This window comes from Tiliqua scincoides, chromosome 4 (assembly GCF_035046505.1).
Source record: "Tiliqua scincoides isolate rTilSci1 chromosome 4, rTilSci1.hap2, whole genome shotgun sequence".
In the NCBI taxonomy this organism is placed as follows: domain Eukaryota; kingdom Metazoa; phylum Chordata; class Lepidosauria; order Squamata; family Scincidae; genus Tiliqua; species Tiliqua scincoides.
In genome coordinates, this window is record NC_089824.1 from 26,441,023 (window position 1) to 26,468,643 (window position 27,621).

The 27,621-nt window shown below is 43.5% G+C and overlaps 1 protein-coding gene across 1 annotated transcript in view; it reads left to right on the plus strand.

The window, feature by feature from the left end:
• Positions 1 to 398: 398 nt before the first annotated feature.
• The window catches only part of NIPAL2 (NIPA like domain containing 2), a 47,174-nt gene continuing 19,951 nt past the window's right edge, over positions 399 to 27,621 (plus strand). The window contains exons 1-6 of the mRNA XM_066624395.1: positions 399 to 491; positions 5,178 to 5,246; positions 7,002 to 7,173; positions 10,810 to 10,869; positions 15,810 to 15,931; positions 25,421 to 25,517. Of these exons, the coding sequence (XP_066480492.1) occupies positions 399 to 491; positions 5,178 to 5,246; positions 7,002 to 7,173; positions 10,810 to 10,869; positions 15,810 to 15,931; positions 25,421 to 25,517 (613 nt within the window). The remainder of the gene's footprint in view (positions 492 to 5,177; positions 5,247 to 7,001; positions 7,174 to 10,809; positions 10,870 to 15,809; positions 15,932 to 25,420; positions 25,518 to 27,621) is intronic.

Below are 27,621 nucleotides of genomic sequence, written 5' to 3' on the forward strand. Positions count from 1 at the left end.
CCAGCGCTCAGTTTGGGTCTCCTGCCTTCCAGCAGCCCCTAGGAAGGAGGATCCGATGCCAGCCAGGGGCTGTCCAGGGAGAGCAAGGAAAGAGTTAAATCCCGGGCCATTGCTGCTCTAACAGAAGCTGGGTGGGGCTGGGCAGCCCAGGAGAGATCGCTTGGGGTCTCCTTGCAGCCCCCTCTGTTGAAAGCAATGGCCCTCTCGGGCTGAGATCGCTTCCAGGCACCTGCGCTGTCCCTTGGAGAGCAGCCCTGCCCTCCTCGCAGACCCTCCCAAACCAGGAAGTGAGCAATCCGGTTTCCCTTTTTCCGATCGCCCGTGCCAAAGCCTGTCTGGGGTGACCAGCTCCTCCGCAACGCGCTGCTGAAGACCCGGGGCGGGGGGTCGCATTGGTGATGGTGGCGCCGCAGTTAGAACCAAACGCCACCTTCGGGAGGAAAGAGATCGCCCCCGGGTTTCTTTCCAGTGGGTGGTACTACGCGAACCAGGTAAGCAGAAGCCTGGCTGGCTGGCTGGCTGAGAAGTGCTCGCCTCCGCCCCAAACCAGACACACAGAGTCCAATCCTATGCATGTAAGTTCCATTATAGTCTATGGGGTTTACTCCCAGGAAACTGAGGAGAGCATTGCAGCCTTAGAGCCCAGTCCTATGCATGTCTACTCAGAAGTAAGTTCCATTATAGTCTCCCAGGAAACTGTAGGTAGCATTGCAGTCTTAGAGCCCAATCCATTATAGTCGGTGGGACTTACTCCCAGGAAAGTATGGCTAGGATTGCAGCCTTATGCCCCAACCCAACAGTAATGCCTCACCAGCCTACATGATGGGCAAAGGGGTGACCAGATGGCCTGGAAGAGTTTTACTTACCTACTCATAAGCTGCCTGGCTGCTGGTGAGTCTCCTCGAACCTATACCAGCTATAGTATTTAGTTGGTGAACGTTTGAGGAGCCTACTGAGCTGGGTAAAAGGATCCTGGCATGTGCAACTGCTGCTGAGGTCCACTCCTTCCTGTCTTCAAACAAGCCCCTTGCCCACCCTGTTCCCACTTCGATCCTCTTCTGAACTGCTCATGACCTGCTTGCACTGCCACCTTACCTGCTCCAGTGTGGCCTGGGTGAGTGTTAGCATGTGCGTGGGACCTCAGGCCATTTGCACCAGTGCTTCTGCAGAACACATTAGTGGTGCACTTTTTTTGACACTGCACTGGGACTTAGTAAATAAGCCCAAGATTGGATTGGGGTGTTGGTTAAATGGAAGTAAAAACCCCATTTGGGCTCAACACACTTAACTCCAAGCAAATCTTGCCAGGGCTTTAACACAGAGGTGTTTGGTTCTGTAGCTTGATAGTCACTGCCAGGACTGGGTCAAGTGTATCAGGGTAGACATGTTGGCCCCCTGCCTCACCCTGCTGTTGCAGCACTCGCTGTACATTGCCTGGTAGTAATTTGATTATTTTAGGTATCTATACTTCCTTTTTATCTGCCATGTTTCTCAAGGGTGATGTCATAATTATTACTGAAGCTTTTCCAGTGCCCCACCCATTTGTGTTGTTGAAAAAGCATTGGGCATAAACCTTACCTTATTAGGTGTTTCTTACAGGTAGAACATGTGCACTGACCAATGTGAGATAAAATACTACAGTCAACACAACTGTGTAAAAATTTTATCCCGGAAGTTTTGAAGCCTCCATTCATTGGTTTTATTCAACTTAAACTTTAAGCTAGCTGAATTTTAGACTACTGTGGAAATTCTGAACAGTTGTCTAGAAAAGTTCACCTTTGACATTAGTATATACATCTAATCTATGAGATAACTTGTATTCAGCAGAAACAGAAGAACTTAAGTGATGCAAAACCATGTTGGACTTAATCCAGCTGTTTTCGTTTAGGTGAAACTTGGATTTAAATTGATCCGATGCTTCTGAAATGTAGTTAGAAGCTAAGGAACTGTGACAAAACACAGATATTTGGCAGAAAATCCTGATACTCTCTCTGGGGATGCAATCATACGAGGTCATGCTTAAGCCTTTTTACATCAGTAGAAGTAACTATGCACAGTAGAATTAAAGCCCACAGGTACAACTTCACCATAGTTTTCAGTGGTGGTGTAGCAGCGCACAGGCAGGCTTGTGTTAAGTGTTGCAGTAAAAGAGCAGGCATCCATTTGTCTGAGTCTTTACCATGGCAAACCAACAACTACTGGACCGTATATCCCATGGTTGTCCCATGCTAGCTTTGTGGACCATCATAGGCTGAAGTGCATCTGGAATGTAGAATCAGCTGCACTGAATGGTGAATCCCATCTCCTAAATTAGGGCCCAACTACACATTCTGCTAAACACTGTTAGTCTCCATGTGTTTGCTTTTGCCAATTGTATAGCAACCCTGGGTGTGTGCATGTGTCCAGGACCTTAATGTACAAGGAAGTGTAATCATTACTTATTGTGGTCCCAATAAAAATTATGTTCCTGAAGCCGCTCGTATCCTGGGAAGTGCCCCATGGGTGGGCCTGTGGCTGCCTAGCTGTCTCTCTACCAGATGGTTTTCAGGGGCTGGATGCGTAGGTACCTGCCTGTACATCTGCCTGATATCTGACTTTGGGTATAGTGTTGATGCTGTTGGAATGGTTATGGTATGGTGTTGTCTCACACCGCAATGGGTTGTGTCTTCAGGCATGTGGGCAGTAGGAAGCTCTGGCAAAGGAATGTCCCTAGCCTGTCCTTCCCACTCCAGTCCTCTACAATCCACCCCTAAGGGTTGAGGGACCCTCTGGTGCACAATGGCTTGTGAAACAGATAGCTTCTGAGGGAAGGCTTAATCAGCAAAAGTTGCCTCCCCTGTTGCAAATAGAGGTGACTTTTTATGCTAAAGCTCCTCAGGGTGTAACTTACTATTTCTAGTTAAGCAACAGCATCAGCCATCCATTTTTTCCCTTGAGACCCTTCTAGAAGCTAACAATGCTGGTGCCATTTAGAGTTCATACTCCCTTCCCTTTTTATTTTGGGGAATCTTACTGGGAGAAAACCAAATTTGGAGTGCAGCTATAATAAGAGCATCAGAGCAAACCCATCATGTCCATTATAACCTGTTTCCCACAGATGCCTATGGGAAGTCCCCAAGCATGACATGAAGGCAAATAACCTTCTCCCACAGTAGCCACGGGGAAGCATGTATTCAGAGGCACACTGCTCTGTTCGCATATAACCATCATGCCGAGTAGCCTAGAAAGGACCCACCTGTGAGATAGGTGACATCATCTACCTCATAGAGTTGTTGTGAGGACAAAAGGAGGGGAGGAACTATGTATACTACCTTGAGATCCTTGGAGGAAGGGTGGTATAAAGTGTGAAAACTAAATAGTAGCTGGTCTGGTGATAGTATCAGGTGTGAACTAAATTGTTCTCATTCATGTTGGTGTTCAGGTTTGTTACTGGCTCTTACAATATCAAAGATGAAGCATTATTTTATTTTTTGGAAAGTAGTCGCACCATTGTCCTATTAATGTGAACACCATATTCTTGGAGGCTATAATAAAATACAGTCTACTAAACTTGCAAGGGGGGAAATTGCCTAGTTGAATGGATTACGTCAGTGGTTCACAAACTTTGGGTCGGAACCCACTTGGTGGGTCACGATCCAATTTCTGGTGGGTCGCGAGAAGCTGGCGGCAGCCATCTTGGAAGATGGCAAAAGACCTAGGCAGCGCCATTTTGGAAGAGGGCAAAGCCTGGGCGTCAACATTTTAAGCTTCCTGGCATTGAGATATAACTAAGAGCAGCTTGCACATGTGCAAAGAAAGCAGCGTGCCACTTTTCCCCAGAAAGCATGCTGCTGCCTTCCAGCTGGACCTCCCTCTGTACTTGGAGGCATCCGTCAGGGGGGCCAATCACGGAGCGCAGGCTTGGCTTGCAGGCAGAGAAGGACCAGGAGAGATGTGGACAAACCAGCCAGGTTTCTCCCCACCAACCTTTGTCAGCTTGGCTGCCTTGATGGGATGGGCTGCCTGGGGGTTGCAAGACAGAGCAGCTCCCCCCCCCCCCCGCAGCTGGACTGGGCTGGAGAGTGTAGGTGGAGACCTGAACACAGGGCTTGGGTGAATAGAGGCAGACTCCCATGATCTTCCCTCTTCTGAGCCTGCCTTGAAAGCAGCATTGCCGCTGCCACCACCCCACTGCCGTTCTTGTCCTCTGCATCACAACCTCTCTCCCTCTCTGAAATCGCCTGGAAGCTGCGATCTTTTCCTGCCGTAGCTAGCACGTCCTCTCTTTATATCTTTGCTGGGGTGAAGGGGGATCCCTGGTTGCCTAGCTGCCAAGAGAGCAGCCAGGAGGGGGGAGGAGGGAGGGCAAGCCTGGCATGTGGGGGGGGGAAGCACCCAGGGAGAGTGCTGCTCCCCCAGCTGCTTCTCAGATGTGCACCCTTCCCCTCTTCTTACTTCTCTCTTAGGCTGCAATTACCTGGTAGTAAGCCCCATTGCCAATATTGGGAGTCAATTCTGAGTAGACATGCTTAGGTTTAGGGGAGATGAGGGGAAGCATCTTCCTTCTGAGGGGCATACTACTGTTTTTATTTCCTTTATTTACAAAAGCTCAAGCTACTTCCTGTATTAAGGTGCATGAGTAGGGTGCACTTGTAAATAAAGACAGAAATAAAAACAGTAGTAAATACACAATTACATTGATAGCAATGATAGCTAGGGCAGGGAGAATTGGAAGAAACTTCTGAGCTGGAATACTGTCTCTTGTCATTTACAGTTTGAATTTCTAGGCAAGAACTTCCTGCTTGATGACATCACTTCCGGCTCTGACACCACAGTGATGTCACTTCCTGTTTGATTATGTCATTTCTGGCGATGACATCACTTCCAGGTTGCTGACATCACTTCCGGTGGGCCCCAGACAGATTGTCATTCTCAGAAGTGGGTCCCGGGCTAAAAAGGGTGAAAACCACTGGATTACGTTATAGCTTGAAGCTTCAGGAAAACACACTGGCCATTATATGTAATGTTATTTATGCAGAAGTAATCTTCACTTATTTACTTAGCAAGACATGAATTTTGTAACTGTGAAAGATTCATTCCCCCCTTCCTGGATATTCTTTTTAAGTGAAAAGAGCCACATGAACATTTGCATGCTTATATACCTTATATAACAGTATGTGAATATTTTGTTTTTCCAGACTTTGCTCTTAGGCATCTTGTTGGCGGTCACAGGAAATATCCTCATTAGCATCTCTTTGAATCTCCAGGTATGAAAATCTCCATATTAAACATCTCTGTATTGAGCTTGAGATGGCCATGAACCCTCCAAGTTGAATATCAGACAATTTGAGATATGAGATTAGACAAAGTTCAGAGGTAGAGAACTAGATTTTGGCATACAGGTGGCACTGAAAGCCATTGGATGTGATGAGGTCACCTGGAGACAGTGTGTCAAGGGAGAATAACAAGGGATTAAGAGCAGTGCCCTTGAGGGCCCTAATTGAGAGAGGCAAAGGGAGGAGGAGTTTCCTCTGTTGCAAATTTGAACAAGTAGTGGGAAGAGAACCATTTGAGGACAGTATCATAGGAGGCTTAAGTCATGAAGGGAGTTAACCCTTTTCTGCCCAGCCCACAGGTGTACACATTTGATCCCTGTTACATATATGCAATGTTGGGTGGAAATGGCGTTTAAGCAACAGAGAGGATCAACAATACTGGATGCAGCTGAGAGATCCAGAGAGATGAAAACAGAGTAAAGAACTTTCAATTTGGTAGTAAGGAAATAATTGGTGATGTTTGTGCGGGCAGTTCAGTGGAGTGCTGTGGGTGGAAACCAGATTGCTTTCATGGCAAGTGAATGGATGCCTTCATGGTAAACTTGTGCAGTCCAACAGTATATCCATTCAACCTTTTAGGCCCCAGGTCAAGCATGTATGTGGAAATTGCTAGGAAAAATAGAGAAATGCTCGAGAACCACAGTATCAGATACTTGCATCTTGTGTGGTGGTGGTGACTGCACAACCTGTCCCCTTCCCGGGATCCCATCCACCAGCACCCACCCCATTTCCCCCTACTTTTTCTGTCTTCACAGCAGCCCTGTGAAGTAACAGCCGGAACAGGGCCAGCCATAGGAAGTGCAGAGCAAGAGAGCAAGAAGAGGCAGTGTAGGATTATATCAAGAACTCAGTTTGGATAAGGCAGTACCATTATTGAATTGAATCCAAACCTTCTCTTGCGCAGGCTTAAAAAGTTGCCCCAACCCCCCAAATGAGGCTTTGTGACCCCATTGCCTTGTGACTCACATGTTGAAGAACACTGCCGTAGAGGTTCACAAAAGGGATATAAATTAAAGTGTAAATAAATTTAATTTAGAGCTCCAAGGAACTACCAAGGAACTCAAATATTCCTTTTAATGTTAATCTGTTGGTGAACTTTTAACATATCTGTTCTAAAACTGTCCCTCTTCGTAGATAACTTAAACGAGGACATAGAAATGTCTTGTAATGTTATATTGGTGAATGGCTGAAGCACCCCTCACCCCCCCCCCCCAAGTCTCAGATGTCATGGGAATTTGACTAGGCATTAAAATTAGACTGGCACAAGAACTCAGTGTTTCAGAAAAATTCATATTTAGAAAGTAACTCTGAAGTCACACTTTGCAAACCACCTACAAAATGTGCTAATTTTGGCCCATGGTGACATTTTTATTCCTGAGGAGTTATTTACAGACTGAAGATTTTATATAATTTCAGCATTATACAACAGCAAGATTATTTCACCCAAGAAGCAGAGTGCTGTTGTAATACGAAATGCATTTGGTGGCGTAGCTGGGGGTGCGGAGCACTCAGCCTGGCAGTGAGGTGGGTGAGCGGCCCCTCTTTTAGGAGCCATTCCTGGCGGGTGGGAGCCGTATAGCTCTGTTCCCCCCCCCCACCAGGGATGGCTCCTAAGGGAGGGGCCATTGTAACCTGTGAGTTACAATGTATTCTGTTCTTGTGTTGTTTGTAATATCTACCTTGCAGAAATACTCCCATCTTCGACTGGCACGCCAACCCAGTCAGAAGCCCTGTTACAGAAGCAAGCTCTGGTGGTGTGGACTTATGCTAATGGGAATTGGAGAAATAGGGAACTTTGCAGCCTATGGATTTGCCTCGGTCGTGCTTGTTGCTCCACTAGGAAGTATTGCTGTCATAGGTGAGACACTTCCGCATATCTGATTCATGCGACTTCTGAAACAGTAGTATGTTTGAGATAACTGCACAGTACTGAAGGAAAACTAAGAATAATCTAAGAGAGGCCTTTGGAGAGATGAATTTACTAGCATAGGTAGTATACCAAAGGACAGGATGAGCTGTCAAATCCTAACCTACTTTATGTTGTGTATACACCATAGTCTCCAATTGTGTTGGCAATCCAAGCTAGGCTCTTTGTGGTTCTGGAATCTAACAGAAGAGTTAGCCTCCTATTTCTGCATTGTGTTTGAACTCCCAACATATTCCTGTCAGACACCTAGTAAATCTGTCTGATTTAGGGCCTATTCTCCAGCATATGCTAACCACAGGAGGAAACTAATGGCCTCCTCTCTGAGCATGGTGCTGCTGTGGCCAAGTAAGCCTAATGCATCGACTATTCCAATTTGGATTAATGTGTCCAGCCAGGTTTCAACTTGGGGAATGGTGGAAGGGCTGTGTCAAGGTTGGTCATTCCATATTGGGAGTGGGTGGGTTGAACAGTAACTCCAGCTGTATCCACTTGGCCAGCACATCAGTCTTATCACCTTCTCTTGGTTTCCTTCTAAGCCCCAAGAATGTGTCCTGGTGATGTGACCACTGTTAATCAGGGCTGCACACATACCCCAGCACAGAATTTCCCTCTCATGAGCTACAAGAATGCTTGGGAGTAGGACATTTGTGATGGAGCTTTCTTTCCTTGGGATCTGCCTTTTCAGAGCTTCATAATTTTGCCTTTGTGGTTCCTTCTTAAAGATGACATTTTAGTGACATCTTAAAGAGCAGAAGATGGATCACTATTTTAGGTCCTTTTTAATATTAAAAGAGACTGTTGTAGCCAAATACAGTTATAGTAACATAACGACTACAGTGATACTGATAGTTGATTTTTGTGACTCAATAGGAAAGACATACAGAAGAAAAACAAAAAGCACCAATAATGTGACTGTTTTCATCTTATTTATTTAATGATTTTGAATTAAAGCCTTGTAAGACTGCAGCCTTGAGTGCACTTACTGGGGGCATATAAGTTCAGTTGAGCTGTGCATCTGAGTAAACATGGTTAGAAGATCATGTTGTAAGGGAAGTGCTCATGCTCTTTTCTGCTGGATAATTTAACTTAACAGAGAGACATACGAGACTTGCATCTTCTAGTATGGGTTGCACATTGATAAGTTAAAAAGGGCAACAATTTTTGGTGTGTTTATGTCCATATCATAAAAAACCACTTCACAGGATTATTTTTGGAGCTGATAGTGTGGTGGAAACTGTTGAATGGGTTTTTGTTTGTTTTTATATCTCCATGTTGTATCAAGATGACAGTACATTGAGCCATCATTTTGTCATGTGCTGGAATATTTATAAGACCATTCATCATATTAAAAACTCCATAAATTCTGTGCTGTATTCAGCCATAGTGAATTAACCCATTGCTGCCCAACCCCCAAGTGTACACATTTGATCCCTGTTGCATATATGCAGCACTGGGCAGAAATGGCTTAAATGTGCACTGGCCCGCAACCCAGCCTCCAGACAACCCCACCTTCACCTCTTAACCTGAGAAAAACCCTGAGCAGATCTGTGTTAGAAGCCTTGGCAGGAAGCTGTGTATATAACCTTGTAAATAAATTGGTTAAATAACAAACATCTGTTTAGAGCGGGAATTTAATTGGCAAGGTTCAGCAGAACATAAGAACAGCCCCGCTGGATCAGACAATGCAGTAACTGCATTAAAGAAAAAAGACAATGTGAATAAGCCCTCAAAGAAAATATTTTAAAAAATGACAACCAACTTCTTTTGCTATTTCACAGATCTGTAGCATGCACCAGTGGAAGCTACTTTGTGACTTATTGTGAAGCAGCCTCCCCTGGCGCAGCACTAGTTACACCAGTGGCCGCAGGGGATAAGACTGGGCCATGAGTCTCCTCTGTGATCTGAAGTGGAGCAACCCACTCACAGGTTGACTACACTGAGGAGATCTGGGCCTCAGAGTGGGCAGTAAATTAGATTATGGATGGTGTTCCTCCCCCTACCTCAGCCTTTTAGTGCTAGTTTTCTAAGGCGTTGCTTAGATACCAGTGCTTTTTGTCTTAATGTTTCACAACAAATATGTGTTCCTTTAATTGCATCTTAGAAAATGTCTTCCTATTTTTCCTTATTATTATAATCAGATACATAGCTCTCAGTAGTTCGTTGTAGCAATTATACTTAAGCTATTTAGAGGGGTGAAAGATCTCTGCTTCCTCAGGAGGGGGTTTCCCATTGATGAAGCAAGCATTCAGATACTGTTTATCTCTGTTTAATCCCTTGACTGAACTTGAAACAGGATGCTGATTTTAACAAATGTTTTGTACGTATTTCAAGGAACCATCTGTGTGTTTTCTGCTGTACATGCCATTTTCCCTGCTGGCTGCTGCGTCAGGTTATTGACAGAATGAAAATATGCTAGATTTTATTTTATTTCTCTAATTTAGGAACAGCAGAAACTCTGACTTTTCTTCAATTTGTGCTTTTTCTCACAAGAAATTGTAAATAGTGTCATTAAAAATTTACATCCAAAGCAGATTTAGGCCTGTTCTAGCAAATGAAGTGGTAAAGTCCTGAGGTGACATTGTACCACTTTGGTCTTCTTGTGCATTGTCATATATTCAAATGTAAAAAGAAAAGAAAACTTATCTGCAACCAGCAAACTAGAACAGCAAGAAATTGTTTAGGTTAGCAACAGCCACTTCCACCAGCGTAACGCACCCACAGAATCGGGTCCTAAAAGGCTTGCTTGGCAAACACAGTCTGTTGGATTGTATCTAATGACCTATGACCCACTTTCCCATAGATTTTTGTAAATAATACAAGCAGAAGTAAACTAAGAGTCCAGCTTCAATATCAGGTAGAGTGATATGGCTGAGCAGGCACAGCTGTCTTTATCATGAGCCCTCAGTATCTGTGGGGGATCTGTTTCCTCCCCCCATGGACACCAATTTCTGTGGATAATTGAATCTGTGGGGAGGCCCTCCAGGACATCCTGAACACAGCCAGAAGTGTCTTCTGGTCACATCTGGGAGGTGTTCTGAGCTGTGGGTAGTTCGGTACACCTCGGAACACCTCTTGGACACAACTGGAAGACCCTTCCAGTCATGTCTGGGAAGTCCTTGAAGTCCTCCTGATGCACAGTCAGCACCAGTGCTGAGTCAAATCCAAATGTCATTGAACTTTGTCACAGCCATCTTTCTTCCTTGTTTAGTTGCTGCTTTTGTGTTTTGTAATCTAAGTAGGCCCTGAATTTTGTGCTGTGATCGGCCCTGAGTTGTGTGTATTTACTGGGCCTCACAGCCCATATATTGTCTTTTATTTTCTCATGGTGAGTAAAAAGACACTGACCGTTTGTCAGTTTGTCTGTTAATTGCCACGTTCCCTGTAAATACAATCTCCACCTTGGCCGTAAATCTTTTAGGTGAATGAAATTACCCTTTGAGCCCAGGTAGCTATAGCCAATGCAAGAGTCATTTGGATATTCTGATCCTCTCATTTCATCCTAACCTGTCTTCATCCTGTTTAACAGATCTTATTACCTAACACTAAACAATGAATATTTTTTCCCAGGTAGTGCAGTCATATCAGTCTTATTCTTAAAAGAGCACATTGGACCTGAAGGCATATTAGGTAAGTAAAGGCCTGCTGCCAAGCCAGTATTTGGTGTACTGTGTTTCTCATCAGCAGATTGTAGTTTTCGAACCCTCCTCATTCACCAAGCCATAATTTAACATAATTTAACATAAGTAACCAACATAATTTAACAACACGCATTAATGGCTGCAGGAAGGAAAACCTTTTCCATGTCCGCCAACATTTGTCAGCTGAAGATAAACATGCTTACTTTATAGCCGTTGGGATGATTTTAATGATAGGTAAAATTGAACTGTTCAGTTCTAAAAAAAAAACAAAAACAGGCCTGGATTTCATTTTTAAAAACTTGTATTGAGCTACTATAATCCACAAAACGATCACCATTCCAAAAATCCCAGTTCAGACTTTGGTATCTCCTGATAGGACAGAGAAAAATGTCTGGAAACCTGGTGAGCCTTTGACAGTCATTGTTGACAGTCCAAAGTACAGTAAATGTACCATTGAACTGATAGTAGAAGGTAACTTCCAGTGTTCCTGTAATCAAATTATAACAAAAACATAGTTTTCATACACTAACATAGCTGGGGGGGGGCGTGATAAGTACGACACCGCAATGTGCTGTGTAAGAGGCCCTTCCTACTTAGTGCTGGAGCCATTTGAGGCTCTGAATGGCTCCACCAGTGTGTGGGAGGGACTGCTTACCTAGCATGTTGCAGCGCCTGCTGTATTTGCCACAACACCACCCCTGGCTACACTACTGTTTTCATAAACATGCACTTCTCAATCTCTCAAATTATGAGATGCTAAGAATTAAAGAAAATTCAAAATACCTGTATTTTAATCAGAAAATTCTGATTGATAGTCATTTCAGTATGCCACCACCAGGTTCCAGCTTTCATTATGCCTTCCTTCCTAAACTGTGTTTCCCCCCCCCCCCCATCCCTTCTTGTCAGCTTACATTTCTTTTCCTAGGGTTGTACACCTCATTTGGCTATGGCTTCTATTTTCTGAAAAGACTCCTAGTGTTGGCCACAGAAGCTTCCAATAGAAAGCTTCAAAAGAGATTTGAAATATGGGGGGGGGGGAAATTAGGGGGGAATGTGGGAATTTTCACCACAACTCACAACTGCTTACAACTTTCTAAGGCTGCAATTCTAACCAACTTTCCAGCGCTGACATAAGGACAATGCAACTTCAAGGTAAGGAAACAAATATTGCCTTACCTTGAGGAAGCCTCTGTGACTGCCCCCAACTGCAGAATGCAGCACATGCCCCACTGGCACAGCTATGCCACTGCTGGAAAATTGGTTAAGATTGCGCCCTAAGGCAACGGTGTCAAACCTGTTTCATAGAGGGTCAAAGTTAGCATTCAGGGTGCCTGTTGAGGGCTGGAAGTGACGTCATTAAGCAGAAAGTGACATTAAATAGCTGATGGTCAGAAATCAGCACTTTGTTATCATATAGAAGCTTATTAACTGCAAATGGCAGAAGAGAAAATATGTAAATCTTGATTGCATTCAAGATATGGGAAAGCCCAATTTTCACGTGGGCTGCTGTTTCAGCAGTAACACCTCAGCACTGCTCAGCAGCTGAGAGCCTGAGGGCCAGATGAAAAGCTTCCAGGGGCTGCATCTGGCCCCCAGGCCTTATGTTTGATACCCCTGCCCTAAGGCATGTACATCCTTGTATAAATGCAGCAAAATAGATGTGTGTGCTATTGACATATATTACACTTTACACATAGTGTGTACATTTTTTCTATCTGGAAGTGTTATCCATGTGGGGGATCTGTCATGTTTAGAGTGTCCCTTTGCACATACAAAATGGGGAAAAAAGGCCCATTGAGTTATCCGCATAAGTAAGCAAGGAGATGATGTAGCCTGCAGTGTAATGTTTGTCATTGTGCAGCTGTTGTGGACATTTGGAGAAAGAAATCTGGTGTTGCTCCAAGAAGCCCTGTACTACTATTCAGTTCTTGGATCTAAGTGATACATGGAGAATTCATCTCTCAGCTGATCATGTTCCCCTTCAGTCTTGTATGCTGCATATTGTTTTAACTAGAGTTCTGTGCTGATTTATTTCTGTGAGTTTGCCTTTTGCCATGGAGGTTTGTTTTTTTTAACAATCATGCTGCATTCCATTGGAGTTAGCTGTATAATGGCAGATATGGTGATTGTTGGGAGGTTTGTGCAAGCACATAAATATAGAAATTCTGCAGCATTGTTTCCCCCTCCCCAAATGGCGTGTGCGCTATAATGTCCCTCTGATGTTCTGTGCAGTACTTTGTACCCCAGAACCTCACGTTCCGCATTGATTGATGGATTGTGGGAGCTGAGAACGAGAAGCCACATTGCCAGTTTTTGAACAGCCAGTCAGCAGCACCAAAGAACATAAGCTGCTCTTATGCAGGAAATCACATGCTACTGTACATGTTCAAGTATGTTCTCATAAGCCCCTGTTCTCTGGTACGAATCCACTCACATGCAGTTATGTTATCTTCCCCTCTTCCCATCCACGAGCAAATCAAAGAGAGAAGCTGTTACTGAGAACTGGAGGATAGGAAGTAGGAGGAGGTCCTCCTTCAAACAATGCATAATTAGTTTATGAAATTTGCTCCCGTGTGATGTGGTGGTGGCCACTGACCTAGATGGCTGTAAAAGACTGCTAGACAAATTCATGGTGAAAGATAGGTTTATCAATGGCTGTTAATTGTGATGGCTGTTTGGAGCTTCCACATTCAGAGGTAGCATTTTTGCATATTTTTGCATACCATTTGCTGGGGTGGGGGGGGGAGAGAGAGACTCAAGAGCAGGGGAGGACTGCTGCTTTCAAACCCTGCTTAGTAGCTTCCCAGAGGCATCCAGTTGGCCACTAGGAAATGGAATGGTGGACTTCGTAAACCTTTGGACTGATCCAGCAGGGTTTGTCTTATGTTGGAACTAGAAAAAATGCAGAAGAGAGCAGCCAAAATGATTACTGGTCTGGAGCACCTCCCTTATGAGGAAAGGCTATCATGTCTGGGGCTCTTCAGTCTAGAAAAAAGGTACCTGAGGGACACATGCAATTGAGACGTGCAAAATTATGCAGGAGATGGATAGAGGGATATTCTCTTCCCTCTTGCACAATACCAGAATCAGGAGACATCTATTAAAATTGATGGGAGAGTAGAACAGGAAAAAAAAATTCTTTACCCAGCATGTAATTAATCTGTGGAACTCCTTGCCACAGATTGTGGTAATGGCATCTGGCCTAGATGCCTTTAAAGGAAATTGTACAGATTTCTGGAGGAAAAGTCCATCACAGGTTATAAGCCATGATGGGTATGTGTATCCTCCTGGTTTTAGAAGTAGGCTACCTCAGAATACCAGGTGCAAGGGAAGGCACCAGGATGCAGATATCTTGTTGTCTTGTGTGCTCCCTGAGGCATCTTGTGAGTCACTGTGAGATACAAAAAGCTGGACTGGATGGGCATTTGGCCTGATCCAGCAGGGCTGTTATATTCTGCATTCCACCGCAGTACTATCCTTCCAGGAAATACTCTTGAATGACCCGAATATCTCTTGAGTCTGTGGACTTCTCTTTGGAAAATGCCAAGCCTAAGAAGTATCTCCAAGGCTTCCAACAGCAATAGCCATTAGGCTTGATAGGCAGAAGCCAGAAGAACAGAGAGAGTCTCCCAAGGTATTGGAGCCCAAGGTATTAGAGCCATGTTAGCAGCTGCCGCTCTGGATTTATACAATCACTGCATACAGTTAATTTTTTTTCTTCTAAATGATTTTTTTTTCTTAGTAAAACTGCACATCAAATACTCTTTGTTTTTGTGCCCTCTGCAGTCTGTGTAGAACACAGGTAAATGTCTCAGTTGTGCAGCTGTATGTGGCAATCCACCTACCTGAAACATGAATATTATCTGTATTGCAGATTGTCACATTAATATGGCACCATGTTGAGCATTTGACCTTCAGAAGGGCCTCCTGCCAGCCAATTCCTGCTTCTCTTTGTGCCAATTTCAGCATAGCTGTGGAGCTAAACTCTGAGGCATTTACACCCCAAAAAGATATATCAATATGTGGTGTAAATTGGTTAGACACCATCTGGAACTCTGACTCAACGTAGAACATATATTTTTACCTGTTGATGGTTTCCTTATGGTTGATAGCTTTACGGCTATTAAAATGTGCTGAGCCTGATTCCTGTCAAAGAAAGTAATAGACCAGCTGGTTAGGATCAATGCTTTGACCCAGTACCCTGTAACTGACACAGACCAAAATTCAGTGCTGCAAAGGGAAAATGTAAGAAGATGGTTCAGTAATGGGGTAACTCACCTAGTGTGCACTTGTGAGTAGAGAATTTGGTTCATTGGGTTCAAGTCTTATCAAGGTCTTGGCTGAAATAAGGGATGATTCACTCTTGAATTTCTTGATAATCACATCACTCAGTGACACCCAGCAGAACATACAACTGTCTCTATCTGAAAAGCATTGCACTCAAAGTGTAAGCTGGGTCAGGAGTACTTTCTGTGTCTCCAGCTGTGTTTTTTCTTCTGTATAGAAGCATGCATACTGCATAGAAGCCTGCACCAGTGAAAACATGTCACTGAAAAGGTATTTCTTGAAGCTTTTCAGTGTTGTCATTTATATGTACTCAATCCGACATGCTTCACTAGATGTGGAATGGAAGGTGCCCACATGAGCATAGTGAAAAATTATGGCTGAAAATATTGTAAGTGCATATGGCATGGGTAATGACCATGAATAATCCTGTTTCACATGAAATTAATCATGTATTGATTAATGTAATTGGGGTGGGTGGGCATTGACAAATAGCTAGGAGTAAGTGCAGACGAACGATAAGGAGATACTTTCTGTGACATTTCCCCTTGTAAAATGATTTGTGAAATCTAACTTGTAATGTGTCAGATTGTGAATACAGTATACTATAAACATAACCTGTTCATTTAAATGTATTTCTTTAAGGTGGAACTGTGACAATTGCTGGAACGTTTTTGCTGGTGACATTTGCTCCACATGTTACTCGGGAACCCACAGCAAGACAGGTACAGGCTGATTTGACTAGCTGGCAGTTCCTGATTTATGTGGTGAGTGCAACGTTTGCAATTCACTCTTTATAATTCAGGCACTCTTGATTTGCATTGCAAGGCGGAGAGTCCAAGTTGCTTCCCAGGGGACAAATCATTCTCTAGATCAAGGATGTTGCTATGCTCGCTTCAGCTGCTATTCCTTCCACATTCCTTAGGTCAAAGAGAGTGTGAATTTAAGAGTACCTCTCAAGGCTGTAAGGAAATGAGCAGGGAAAAATGAGATTGAATTCACCATGATGATGCACAAATTGTAGGCTAGGGTAACAAAAAGAAAAAATACAAGGCGTAATCCTAACCAGCTTTCCACTCCTGGCTTACCTGTGCCAGTGGGGCATATGCTGCATCCTGCAATTGGAGGGCAGTCACGGAAGCCTCCTCAAGGTAAGGCAATGTTTGTTCCCTTATCTCGGAGTTCCATTGCCCTTATATTGGAGCTGGAAAGTTAGTTAGGATTGCGCCCATAGTGTCTTTGGTGTATGTGTGACATTTGTATTGGCAACCTTCAGTCTCGAAAGACTATGGTATTGCGCTCTGAAAAGTGGTTCTGGAACAGCGTCTAGTGTGGCTGAAAAGGCCAATCCAGGAGTGACAATCCCTTCCACACCGGGAGCAAGTGCAGTCTGTCCCTGGTCTGTCTTCCTGGCTATGGGCCTTCCTTCTTTGCCTCTTTGCCTCAGACTGTTGGCAAAGTGTCTCTTCAAACTGGGAAAGGCCATGCTGCACAGCCTGCCTCCAAGCAGGCCGCTCAGAGGCCAGGGTTTCCCACTTGTTGAGGTCCATTCCTAAGGCCTTCAGATCCCTCTTGCAGATGTCCTTGTATCGCAGCTGTGGTCTACCTGTAGGGTGCTTTCTTTGCACGAGTTCTCCATAGAGGAGATCCTTTGGGATCCGCCCATCAACCATTCTCACGACATGACCGAGCCAACGCAGGCATCTCTGTTTCAGCAGTGCATACATGCTAGGGATTCCAGCACATTCCAGGACTGTGTTGTTAGGAACTTTGTCCTGCCAGGTGATGCCGAGAATGCGCCGGAGGCAGCGCATGTGGAAAGCGTTCAGTTTCCTCTCCTGTTGTGAGCGAAGAGTCCATGACTCGCTGCAGTACAGAAGTGTACTCGGGACGCAAGCTCTGTAGACCTGGATCTTGGTATGTTCCGTCAGACTCTCTTTGTGAGTCTGGAAAACATGGTAGCTGCTTTACTGACGCGTTTGTTTAGCTCGGTATCGAGAGAAAGAGTGTCGGAGATCGTTGAGCCAAGGTACACAAAGTCATGGACAACCTCCAGTTCATGCGCAGAGATTGTAATGCAGGGAGTGAGTCCACATCCTGAACCATGACCTGTGTTTTCTTTAGGCTGATCGTATGTTATGTGTGACATAACATACACATAACATAGTGTCTAGGTTGAGGTGTATATGTGGCATAACATTCTTAAGCCCTTCGGTCAAGGAACTTGCTAATTATTTTAAAAGGATGCATGCCTGTATCTCAGTGGTAGAGCATATGCTTTGTGATCTCTGACATTTCCAGGTAGAGCAAGGAAAGGCCCTTGGCTCTATTCCCAGGATTTCAGGGTACCTGATACCTCAGGTGCTACCTTCCCCCCCCCCCCCAAAGAGGTTTTGTCCCCAGGATCAAGTAAAAGTTCTTGTTTGCTGTCTGCCTCCTCTACCGCTGTGTTCCCCCCCGACCTTGTTTCTCAATTCTCTACCTATCTCAGCTGCCCTCTTTCAACCATGTTTCCCCCTAAGCCTCACCACTCCTGAGCTCCTGCTGCACAGTCCCACCCATCTTTGTGTTCAGTAATATTTGACTGCCCTTCTTCCTCCCCTGTTAAGGCAGTAGCTCAACCAGTGACTGGGGTTTATGGCAGTCAGTTGACAGCCAGTTCTTTGCCATGTTGCAGCCCTAAGCCTGCATAACATAAGAGTGCAACAGCATGAGCTTAAAATCAATTTTTACCATGGTTTTGAAAAGGATACCATTGTATCCCCCCACTATTAAAGACAGTTGAAGAATAGTCTTTAAGGTTAAGATGGGAGAAATGAAGTCAAGAGTCATCTGGGAAGTGGGAGACTAGGCCAAAATGTATGGCTGCTACCTGCGGATTTGCCAACTGGGCTTTTTCTGCTTTTGCTGGATTCCTTTAAAATACCATATAAGCTTAGGAAGCTGCCCTGTACCAAGTGGGATCATTTGTCCATCTTTGGTATTGTCTTGAATGACTGGAAGCAGCTCTCCAATGTTTCAGACAGGGTTTTTTCCAGCTGTGTTTGACCGATGGGACAGAGGAATCAGCACCATCTCCCTGCTCCCACTTCTCCCTCTGGCTGGGGTTAAACTGGGGCTACTGCCACCACCCAAGGCTAGCCTCAGAATAGCTTCCTAATGCAATTGCGACCCAGGTATTAGAACCAGGGGTCACCTGCTTATAAAGCAGGCACCCTCCCACAGTTCTCTTAAGCTATGAGCATAATGGCTGCTTGATGGTTCCGAGGTTAGGAATAATCAGATCACTGGTTACCTGTCCAGAGTGAAAAGAATTTTGATACAACAGTACTTGTGTGAAGTGATTTTTTTTTTTTACATTGGTCCTTGATGTGACTGTGGAACAATGAATTAAAATGCTTATCAATGGTGGGGTTTGGGGATGGCATTGTTCTCAAGCATGCTGCTGTTGCTGTGAAACTAACAAAACCTTCCTGTGTGTGCACTTGCTACCTTTTCAGCTATACATTTATAAATAAGCAAATAATTACAAGAGTGAGTAAGGTCAAGTGCTCTGTTTACCAAAGAGGCACTGACTATAAAAGGTTGCCCTGGGCTTTCTCCTAGTCAATGAATAGAACAAATCAGTATGTTCAGAGAATGTCGAGGAGGAGAGCTCTGAATATAGTGGCCCTTGAGTCAGAATGCTGAACAGAATGGAAAACTTGATCAATGATTCGGGCATGTATAGGACTCAGAATGTGATCCAGCGTTGTAAAGGAAGAACAAAATTGGTTTTAGTGTACTGGGAAAGGGCCAGATATTAACAGGAGAGGTGACTTTTAGTGTTTATTCACTTCTGTACTTGTGGCTATATTTAAATGCCATGGAAAAAAAACCAAACCAGTGTTTTGGGTACAGAGAACTTATGTAGCATCATGCCTAAGAAACTGATCAATGAATGTATTTCAACCTCATCCCTCCATCTACCATATAGGGCAGTGGTTTTTAAAGACATACAAAATTATGCAGGGGATGGACAGAGTGGATAGGGAGATGCTCTTTACACTCTCACATAATACCAGAACCAGGGGACATCCACTAAAATTGAGTGTTGGGCGGGTTAGGACAGACAAAAGAAAATATTTCTTTACTCAGCGTGTGGTCGGTCTGTGGAACTCCTTGCCATAGGATGTGGTGATGGCGTCTAGCCTGGACGCCTTTAAAAGGGGATTGGACAAGTTTCTGGAGGAAAAATCCGTTATGGGGTACAAGCCATGATGTGTATGCGCAACCTCCTTATTTTAGAAATGGGTTATGTCAGAATGCCAGATGCAAGGGAGGGCACCAGGATGAGGTCTCTTGTTATCTGGTGTGCTCCCTGGGGCATTTGGTGGGCCACTGTGAGATACAGGAAGCTGGACTAGATGGGCCTATGGCCTGATCCAGTGGGGCTGTTCTTATGTTCTTAAAGATCTTATTGGTCCTAGAGCAGCAATTTTCAACCTTTTTCATTTCACAGCACACTGACATGGTGCTGAAATTGTCAAGGCACACCATCAGTTTTTTGACCATTGACAAGTCACACCGTGCTGCTCATAGGGGACTCAAATCCCCCAGTTGCTCTACTAATAAACGATGCTCCCCAAAGTCCTGCAGCACACCTGTGGACCATCCACAGCACAGTGGTTGAAAATAGCTGCCCTAGAGGTTGCTGCTTGATTTATAGATGCCAAGGGGTGTGACTGTAATTGGCTAGCATTACTCCCCTGTCCCCCCCCCAAGTAACAGCTTGTTTAACCCTTGATGCACATAGCATCAGTTTTACAAACCACTGTTAGTTTCACAAACCACCAAAAATTGGATCATGACCACTGCTGGGTCCCAGTCCCACAGTTTGAGATCCGCTGATACAAGGTAATAACACCTTATAGAATGGCTGTAAGGATTACAACAGGATAAATACATGTGAAATACTTTGAACAAAGTGTGGTGCAAATTCTAAATATTATGGTTGTTATTTTGACAATATGAGCAATACCAGATTAAGTTAGGAAACTGGGAGCATGCCATGAGCTCATATCTTCCCTCTCACATGCAAATTCCTTTTCCCTTGTCTTTTCAGAAGGCCAGATGCAAGGTATCTACCAGGACGTAGATACCTTGTTGTCTTGTGTGCTCTCTGAGATACAGGAAGCTGGACTAGATGGGCCTTTGGGGTCTCTTATTATGTTCTTACTATGGTGCAGTGTTTCTGTGCTGAAGATAACACTTAACTAAGGTTAACTTCAAGCTCAAATTTGCAAATATGATTCAAACTCCAGTTGCAAATTCTGGCTTGTAGCTAAACATAGTTAGGATTAATTGTGGTTTACTGCAGATGTGTGGATCCATGGTTAACTCTTTAAAGAGAAGGATAAAAAAATGCACACTGGGCAAGAACCCACAACACATTCCTTATTTTCTAACTGTGCTTAAAAGATGGAGAACATTAAATATGCTTCAGCAAAAATCTTTGTTTGCTCAGACTTTTAAGTGAGCACCTTACCCTGCCAACATGTCCAGTGTTATTTCATTCTCAATATATTAAAACTTCCTTAAAATACTATGCTTGTTAGGAAAAAAGACCTTTCTTCACCTTCTGAGCTTTAGGCCTTAGTCCAGGAAAGCACTTAAACACATGTTTGAACATGTTTTCTGAGCATCTACTGGTAGTGACCTAATGTTTCTGTGAGAAATGAAGAAGACAATGCCAAATTTAACTTGTGCTTTTTATTGATTTGAACATTTTGGGGGGCAGTTGAGAATTGTGAATGGAGTGTTCCAGATTCTGAAACCACGACACCAAGAATCATCCACACTTGGTTTTATTTATTTATTTCAGTTTTACTTGACCATAGACCATAATGAAAATGAAATATGCATTTTAACAGAATACAGCACAAATGCCAAAAATCATAATGGAACAGAATTATCATATAACAAAACACAGATGATTAAAATCAACAAATTGACAAAAACAATTCTACTGCATGCTTTTCCATGTACAGTTGTCTCAGTCTTTCCATAGCAGATGCAAAAGAGGCAGGTTTTTTTTTCCCCAGTTGCTGAGCTCTCCTCACTCACAGCAAAAAAAAGTTCATTTTTCTGAAACGCAGACCAACACAAAATTGAGAAGGGATTTTGTGAAAATGTTTGTCTTGCTTCCTTATACAGAGGACATTGGACTAAAGTTGTGGATATCTTCCACAGCTCCTGTGATGCATTCGGTGTCTTCAGGCATAGAAAATATTATAATTTAACTTGATTTATGACAATTGAAGGCATTTGTTGGAATTTTAATCAAACAAATGCTCTCCTTTTTGGAAGTGTGTCTATGTTGGATTGGTAACATTCATAATTATGAATGTGTTTTTTTTATCAGCAGCATCTCTTCCTTGGATGAAGGGTGGGATACAAATGTGACAAAATAAGAGCCACCCATGTATTAGATTTTTCTCTCTAGTCACGCCCTCTATTTGGCTTGAACTGGAGCTGAGAACAATACTGGGTATTTTGTTCTGGGCTGTAAAATCTCCACTTACATGGCTAAATCCAGGTCAATGTATTTTCATTATCTGGCTGAAGGCATGTGTAATGCACCAGTCTGTTAACTCTAGTTAAGAGGAGAGAGCTACAGGTACAAATACTCTTTCCCTTCTTCTATACAAATCCCCCCCTTTCCTTGTCAGTATCCATCATTGTTCAATGTTGTGTCTGCACAGGTGTTAGCCATGTTCCTCAGGTAGCCTGAACCAGAGTTTGAAGCTGATTTGCTGGTTAGAGCTAACCCTAACCAATGTCAACTATGGCTTGTATAGGTGTTAGTGATGTTGCTAGGAGGGTGTGGGCTGCACTGGGTGATGTGCACAGCGGGGGTGATACTACTACTAGCCAAAAAATTTTAAATCTTGGTATTTTTGAATAATACCATCATGTTATATCATTCAATGTGTGGTTTAATGCAGAATGCAATTAAACAAACTGTGTTGAAATATCTGTATTCTTTCAAAAGTTATAGCCCAAAAACCAGCAAGGGAGGGGCAGTGGTGAATCACCCCGCCCACCACCCAGGCCCACTGCATGGGAGGAGGTCCATCAAGGGGGTGTAGTGCTGGTTTCCCACACCAGGTGACACAAACCTTAGTCACCATTCAGTGTAGATGTAATGGAGATGGTGTAGCATTGTTAACACTGACAAAGAAACAGGAATTGGCACAGGAAAGGGAGGGAAAGTGAGCCATGTACACTTGCAGCCTGATTTCAAGTCTTAAGCATGAGTGAGAGAGAGCGAGAGCTGTTCATTCTTCTATCATTATGACTTGTGAGACCACACTTACTCTAGCAAATTGATTCAAAGAAGAAATAACAATGAGGATGTTGGCATTTCATATATAAAGCAGTCAAAGATGTGCATGAAATCTTTTTTTATATATTGGCAACCTTCAGTCTCGAAAGACTATGGTATCGCGCTCTGAAAGGTGGTTCTGGCACAGTGTCTAGTGTGACTGAAAAGGCCAATCCGGGAGTGACAATCCCTTCCACACCAGGAGCAAGTGCAGTCTGTCCCTGGTCTGTCTACCTGGCTATGGGCCTTCCTTCTTTGCCTCAGACTGTTGGCCAAGTGTCTCTTCAAACTGGGAAAGGCCATGCTGCACAGCCTGCCTCCAAGCAGGCCGCTCAGAGGCCAGGGTTTCCCACTTGTTGAGGTCCATTCCTAAGGCCTTCAGATCCCTCTTGCAGATGTCCTTGTATCGCAGCTGTGGTCTACCTGTAGGGCGCTTTCCTTGCACGAGTTCTCCATAGAGGAGATCCTTTGGGATCCGGCCATCATCCATTCTCACGACATGACCGAGCCAACGCAGGCGTCTGTTTCAGCAGTGCATACATGCTAGGGATTCCAGCACGTTCCAGGACTGTGTTGTTTGGAACTTTGTCCTGCCAGGTGATGCCGAGAATGCGTCGGAGGCAGCGCATGTGGAAAGCGTTCAGTTTCCTCTCCTGTTGTGAGCGGAGAGTCCATGACTCGCTGCAGTACAGAAGTGTACTCAGGACGCAAGCTCTGTAGACCTGGATCTTGGTGTGTTCCATCAGCTTCTTGTTGGACCAGACTCTCTTTGTGAGTCTGGAAAACGTGGTAGCTGCTTTACCGACGCGTTGAAATCAGCCTTTATTTAACAGAAAAAATAAATCCCTATCCGGACTCAGCATCTCTTATCTCTTATCTTATTATTCTTATTATTCTCATCATCATCATCATCATCATCTCTTATCTTATTATTATGCGAGGAATAATACCCACTTCCATCTGAAACATGAATTGCTTTGCAAGAACTAATTCCTTTCTCTTGCCTCTAGGAGTGTGAAGTCCAGCTCAAAAATTATGCAGGGGGGAAAATCCCTTGGATTGCTTACTAATGTATTTATTTATACTACAAATTGATTTTTGTGTTAATGTAGCACAGAATTCACCTAAATGAATATTGCAGGATGAATAGGCTTGCTTATGTTAGCTTTCTTCATATTGTAAATAGCAAGGGGAAAATGAAAATTTAGTTAAGTTCATGCAGGCATTTCATCATTGTCATGAACAAGATTTCCAGAATTAGTAAGTCATGAAAATGAGGTATGTAGAATAAGTACAAGAAACTGGCAGAGAAGGGGATTAAACAACCCATAGATTCTAAAGTTATGGGTTGAAGTCTTTAAAAATTTGCTGAACTAAAATACAAAATGTAGTGTGTGGTGGTTTTTATTCACAGGTGCAAATTCTTAAGCATCAACATCAGGTTTTACTGTCATTACATTCCAGTCTTCTATGCTAAACCAGCATATTCAATTACATCACATGACTTGAACAAAAACCAACACCTCTAGTTGTAGACCATAATCCAAAGGGGTAGGGCCTGCTCAACAGGATAGTGAAGTTTGGTAGATGGGAGGACTCTGAACTGCCCAAAATTGCCATTATCCTCGCTTTGCGAGAAGTGCCCAAGAAGGCCAGAGGGACTGCAGAACAATTCTGGTTTGCACCTTTTCAGTTTAAGGTGCCTTCCCTTTGCAAATCCTGTGGGCTGACACTGCAGAGACACACTTTCTGGAACGGTCTTCAGGCTTGAGGCCTATTTTGCTGTTTACTAAATCCATCAACCAGCACCAGGTATGAAACGCATAGCTTGGGGCAAGGGTTGAAAACCTAGTCAAGTAACTTGCTTTCAGTGTCAGAACCGGCCTCTCAGTCCCTTCCCACAAAATTCTTCCACCAGTTTTTCCTGAAGCCTCTCTGTTTCAGCAACTTTATTTTGATTGTTACTATTAAACAATTTGGGATCTTTGACAATCTTTTATAGATTGTGCAGTGACCTCCCAGTAGATGCTGCTCTACCTTCTCCGCACTCCTCTACTAAGAAAGAGCCTACTAAGCAATAACCTCCTACTACCCAGATAGAAACTATTTTGGAATATGAATGCTGTGTATGTAGGGGTGTCACTGATGATTGTAAAGCAGCATTCCTGGGCCATATGCAGTTTTAGGGTGATTGCATCTGTAAAACGTCTTGCAAGGCAGCTTCTCTTGGCATATCATTAAATTCAGCTGGTATATTTTTCTTTCATGCAACCTTCTGACAGGTAGTTGGCTAAGCAGTGATTGAAAGCCAGTGCATAGTTACAAATGCTTTGCAGGTGTTTTGAGCAGAGCTGTAAGTTTAACTCAGGTTTTAATGTTTATGGAGGAGAAGATCAAGTGAAGGTAATTAATGCAAACCGTGAGCCATATTTTAGAACTGGAGGATATATACTTAAAGATTGCAGGCTACTTACACTGGAGGAGTCTCAGTGCAACTGGATGATTGCAGGCGGTCTGAGCTAAGTACTCTATACAGTGATGGCTCCATATACTATTATAATTAAACGAAAATTGTTTTTTCGTGTTAGATTATTGGTGCAAACACACCACTCAACAAAACCTTTGCTTTAAATCTTTTCAAGTCTGGAAAAACAAAATAGGCAATTGAAAGGATAGGAAACACAACAGGAACTTTTCTTAGTCTTAGGTTTATGGGAATAATTATTTGATAAACAGTGATAAGGTTCCTTGGCTTACGCATCCCTTAAACTGTTTGAAAGGGGAAATAGGTACTGTATGTGACATCTTGTTAAAGATATTTTTCCTGAAGCTTTTATTCTGCCTTTGGAGCAACTGAAACATTTTATCCTCTTTTTTTCTTTCTTTCTAGATCTTGGAAATCATAATGTTCTGCATTCTTCTATATTTATATAAAAGAAGGGAAGTGAAGCACGTTGTGGTTTTGTTAACAATGGTGGCGCTGCTAGGTAAGAATGTGCTGTTTGGCTCCTTTACAGTGTTGCTTTGTAACACATGACATGCACACTGGCTCTAGTTCTCTTCTTTAACTTACATGTTGTTGTGGCTGCTGCCAAACCTCAGGTAGGATGCCAAAATTCTGCCCACTTGCTTAGTGCTAAACTTCCCTTCCATAAATATTTGAGCTTGCTTTTCAAATATAGTGGGATAAGGTATTGGGGCATTTGGTGGGCCACTGTGAGATACAGGAAGCTGGACGATGGGCCTATGGCCTGATCCAGCGGGGCTGTTCTTATGTAACATTCAGGCTTCAGTGAGGGATACCGCTCTTGAATCCTACTCCATACAATAAGCTCCCTGCAGTGAGGAACTGGCACAGCAGGAAAAAAAAGTTCTCTCCCAGCCCCTTGCTTGCTACTTTTCTCTTTGCAGGGAGATTCTAACATAGGGGAGCATGCAGAAATGGTCTTAATTACCTGTTGTCTGAAATGAATTATGTCAATTCTACCAGCTCAAAACTCTTCAATCTCATTTTGCTACATGAATAGACCAGGCCATCATCCACATGTTCGTATACAAAATATGTGCAGGACAGTCAACCTGTGGCACATGCATGCTAGGACATGTCATTTCTGCCTTCTCTTGCCCATTGAATGCATTGAACATTTTCCTGCCTAACATCTGCTGTTGGGATATAGTAGAATTGCACTCTCAGCCAGTTCCAACAAAGATATTGCATCAACAGGATAGCATTTGAAGTTTTATAAGGTCATAACTTCCAAATGGATCATCCATGTAGTTCTTTCCTAGTTGATTGGCTACCCTGGGGGTGAATAGTTCCAATTCATGGGATGGATGTCCTGTTCAAAAAAACCAAAGGAATGTCTTGAAGAGTTATCTTGCAATTGCAGAACAATTCATTTGTACTGGAGTTTTGGCTTTGGCTCAATGGGGAAAAATCGCAACAAATAGTGTTTGAAGTCCTTCATGTACATCAGGAAACGATATACTGTTTTGAAGAAGTGCTGTGCTCACATTAACACTCTACACAATTTTTCTTTTAGTTACTCAAACTTCTCAATAGCACTGTTCATATGACAATAGGGTGTGCAATTAATGTGCAGGGGAGGGGCAGAATTGTGTTGGCAAACCCTGTCTTCAGCCTACATGTGTTCCCTTCAATGCACACATCCAAAATGTACATGCTTAATCTCTGAATGGGTAGTGGGAACCCAGGCTAGAGACTGCACTGGTCGTCTAGGTGTTTTTTGGGTCATATTTGTCAGTGTTTTGTCAAGGGACAGAACTAGCTGCTGTGATCTCTTCCCCTAGGCTGTATGTGCAATTTTATTTTGAATAATGCTTATAGGATAGGTCAGTGTAATAATCCCCATATTCCAGATGGAAGGCTAAGGTTGCTTGCCTAAACTGCTCAGTGAGTTCATGAATGAGATTTGAACTGGTGGACTGCAGGCTTAATGTTCATGCTGTTAACTGCTGCGCTACACCAGATAATGATAATTCTTTTGAGAAGTTGGAAGCTCTAAGGGCCAGAACTGTTTTGTGAACATGGCCCATGAAGTGTCCTCAGTCATAGTGGGGTAATTCACTACAGGTCCTTGCTGGAATGATTGCATGCCTTATTTCGTGGGCAGCCACAGGAATTTTCTCCAGAGCCAGGGGAGTAGGTCCTCTTGGCTCATCTGGTGGGAACAATGTACCCTTGCTCATTTAGCATTCTCTGCAGAATCTTAAGACAACTATTCCTATGTTGGCCTGCTATCCCAGAGTTGATTCCAGCACTGGAAACAATTTGTTAAATACCTATATAGGATCTCCTTTCAGCTACCGATCCTCATGGCTAAAATTCTCCATCCCACAAATTAAAGCTGTTGCACAAAAATAGCATGACTCTAAGTCCTGATTCAGACACTATAACAAACCATGATTTATTGTGGAGAATGCACCCTTGTGACACTTGAGCTCCCCCCCCCCCTTCATCTCATGTACCGAACTTCATGCTGGCAGGCAGGCAAAAAGGTATCTGTTATCAAACTAGGACATCAAATTCAGGATCTGATATTCATTTGATATCCAGGTGTGTTAACTATG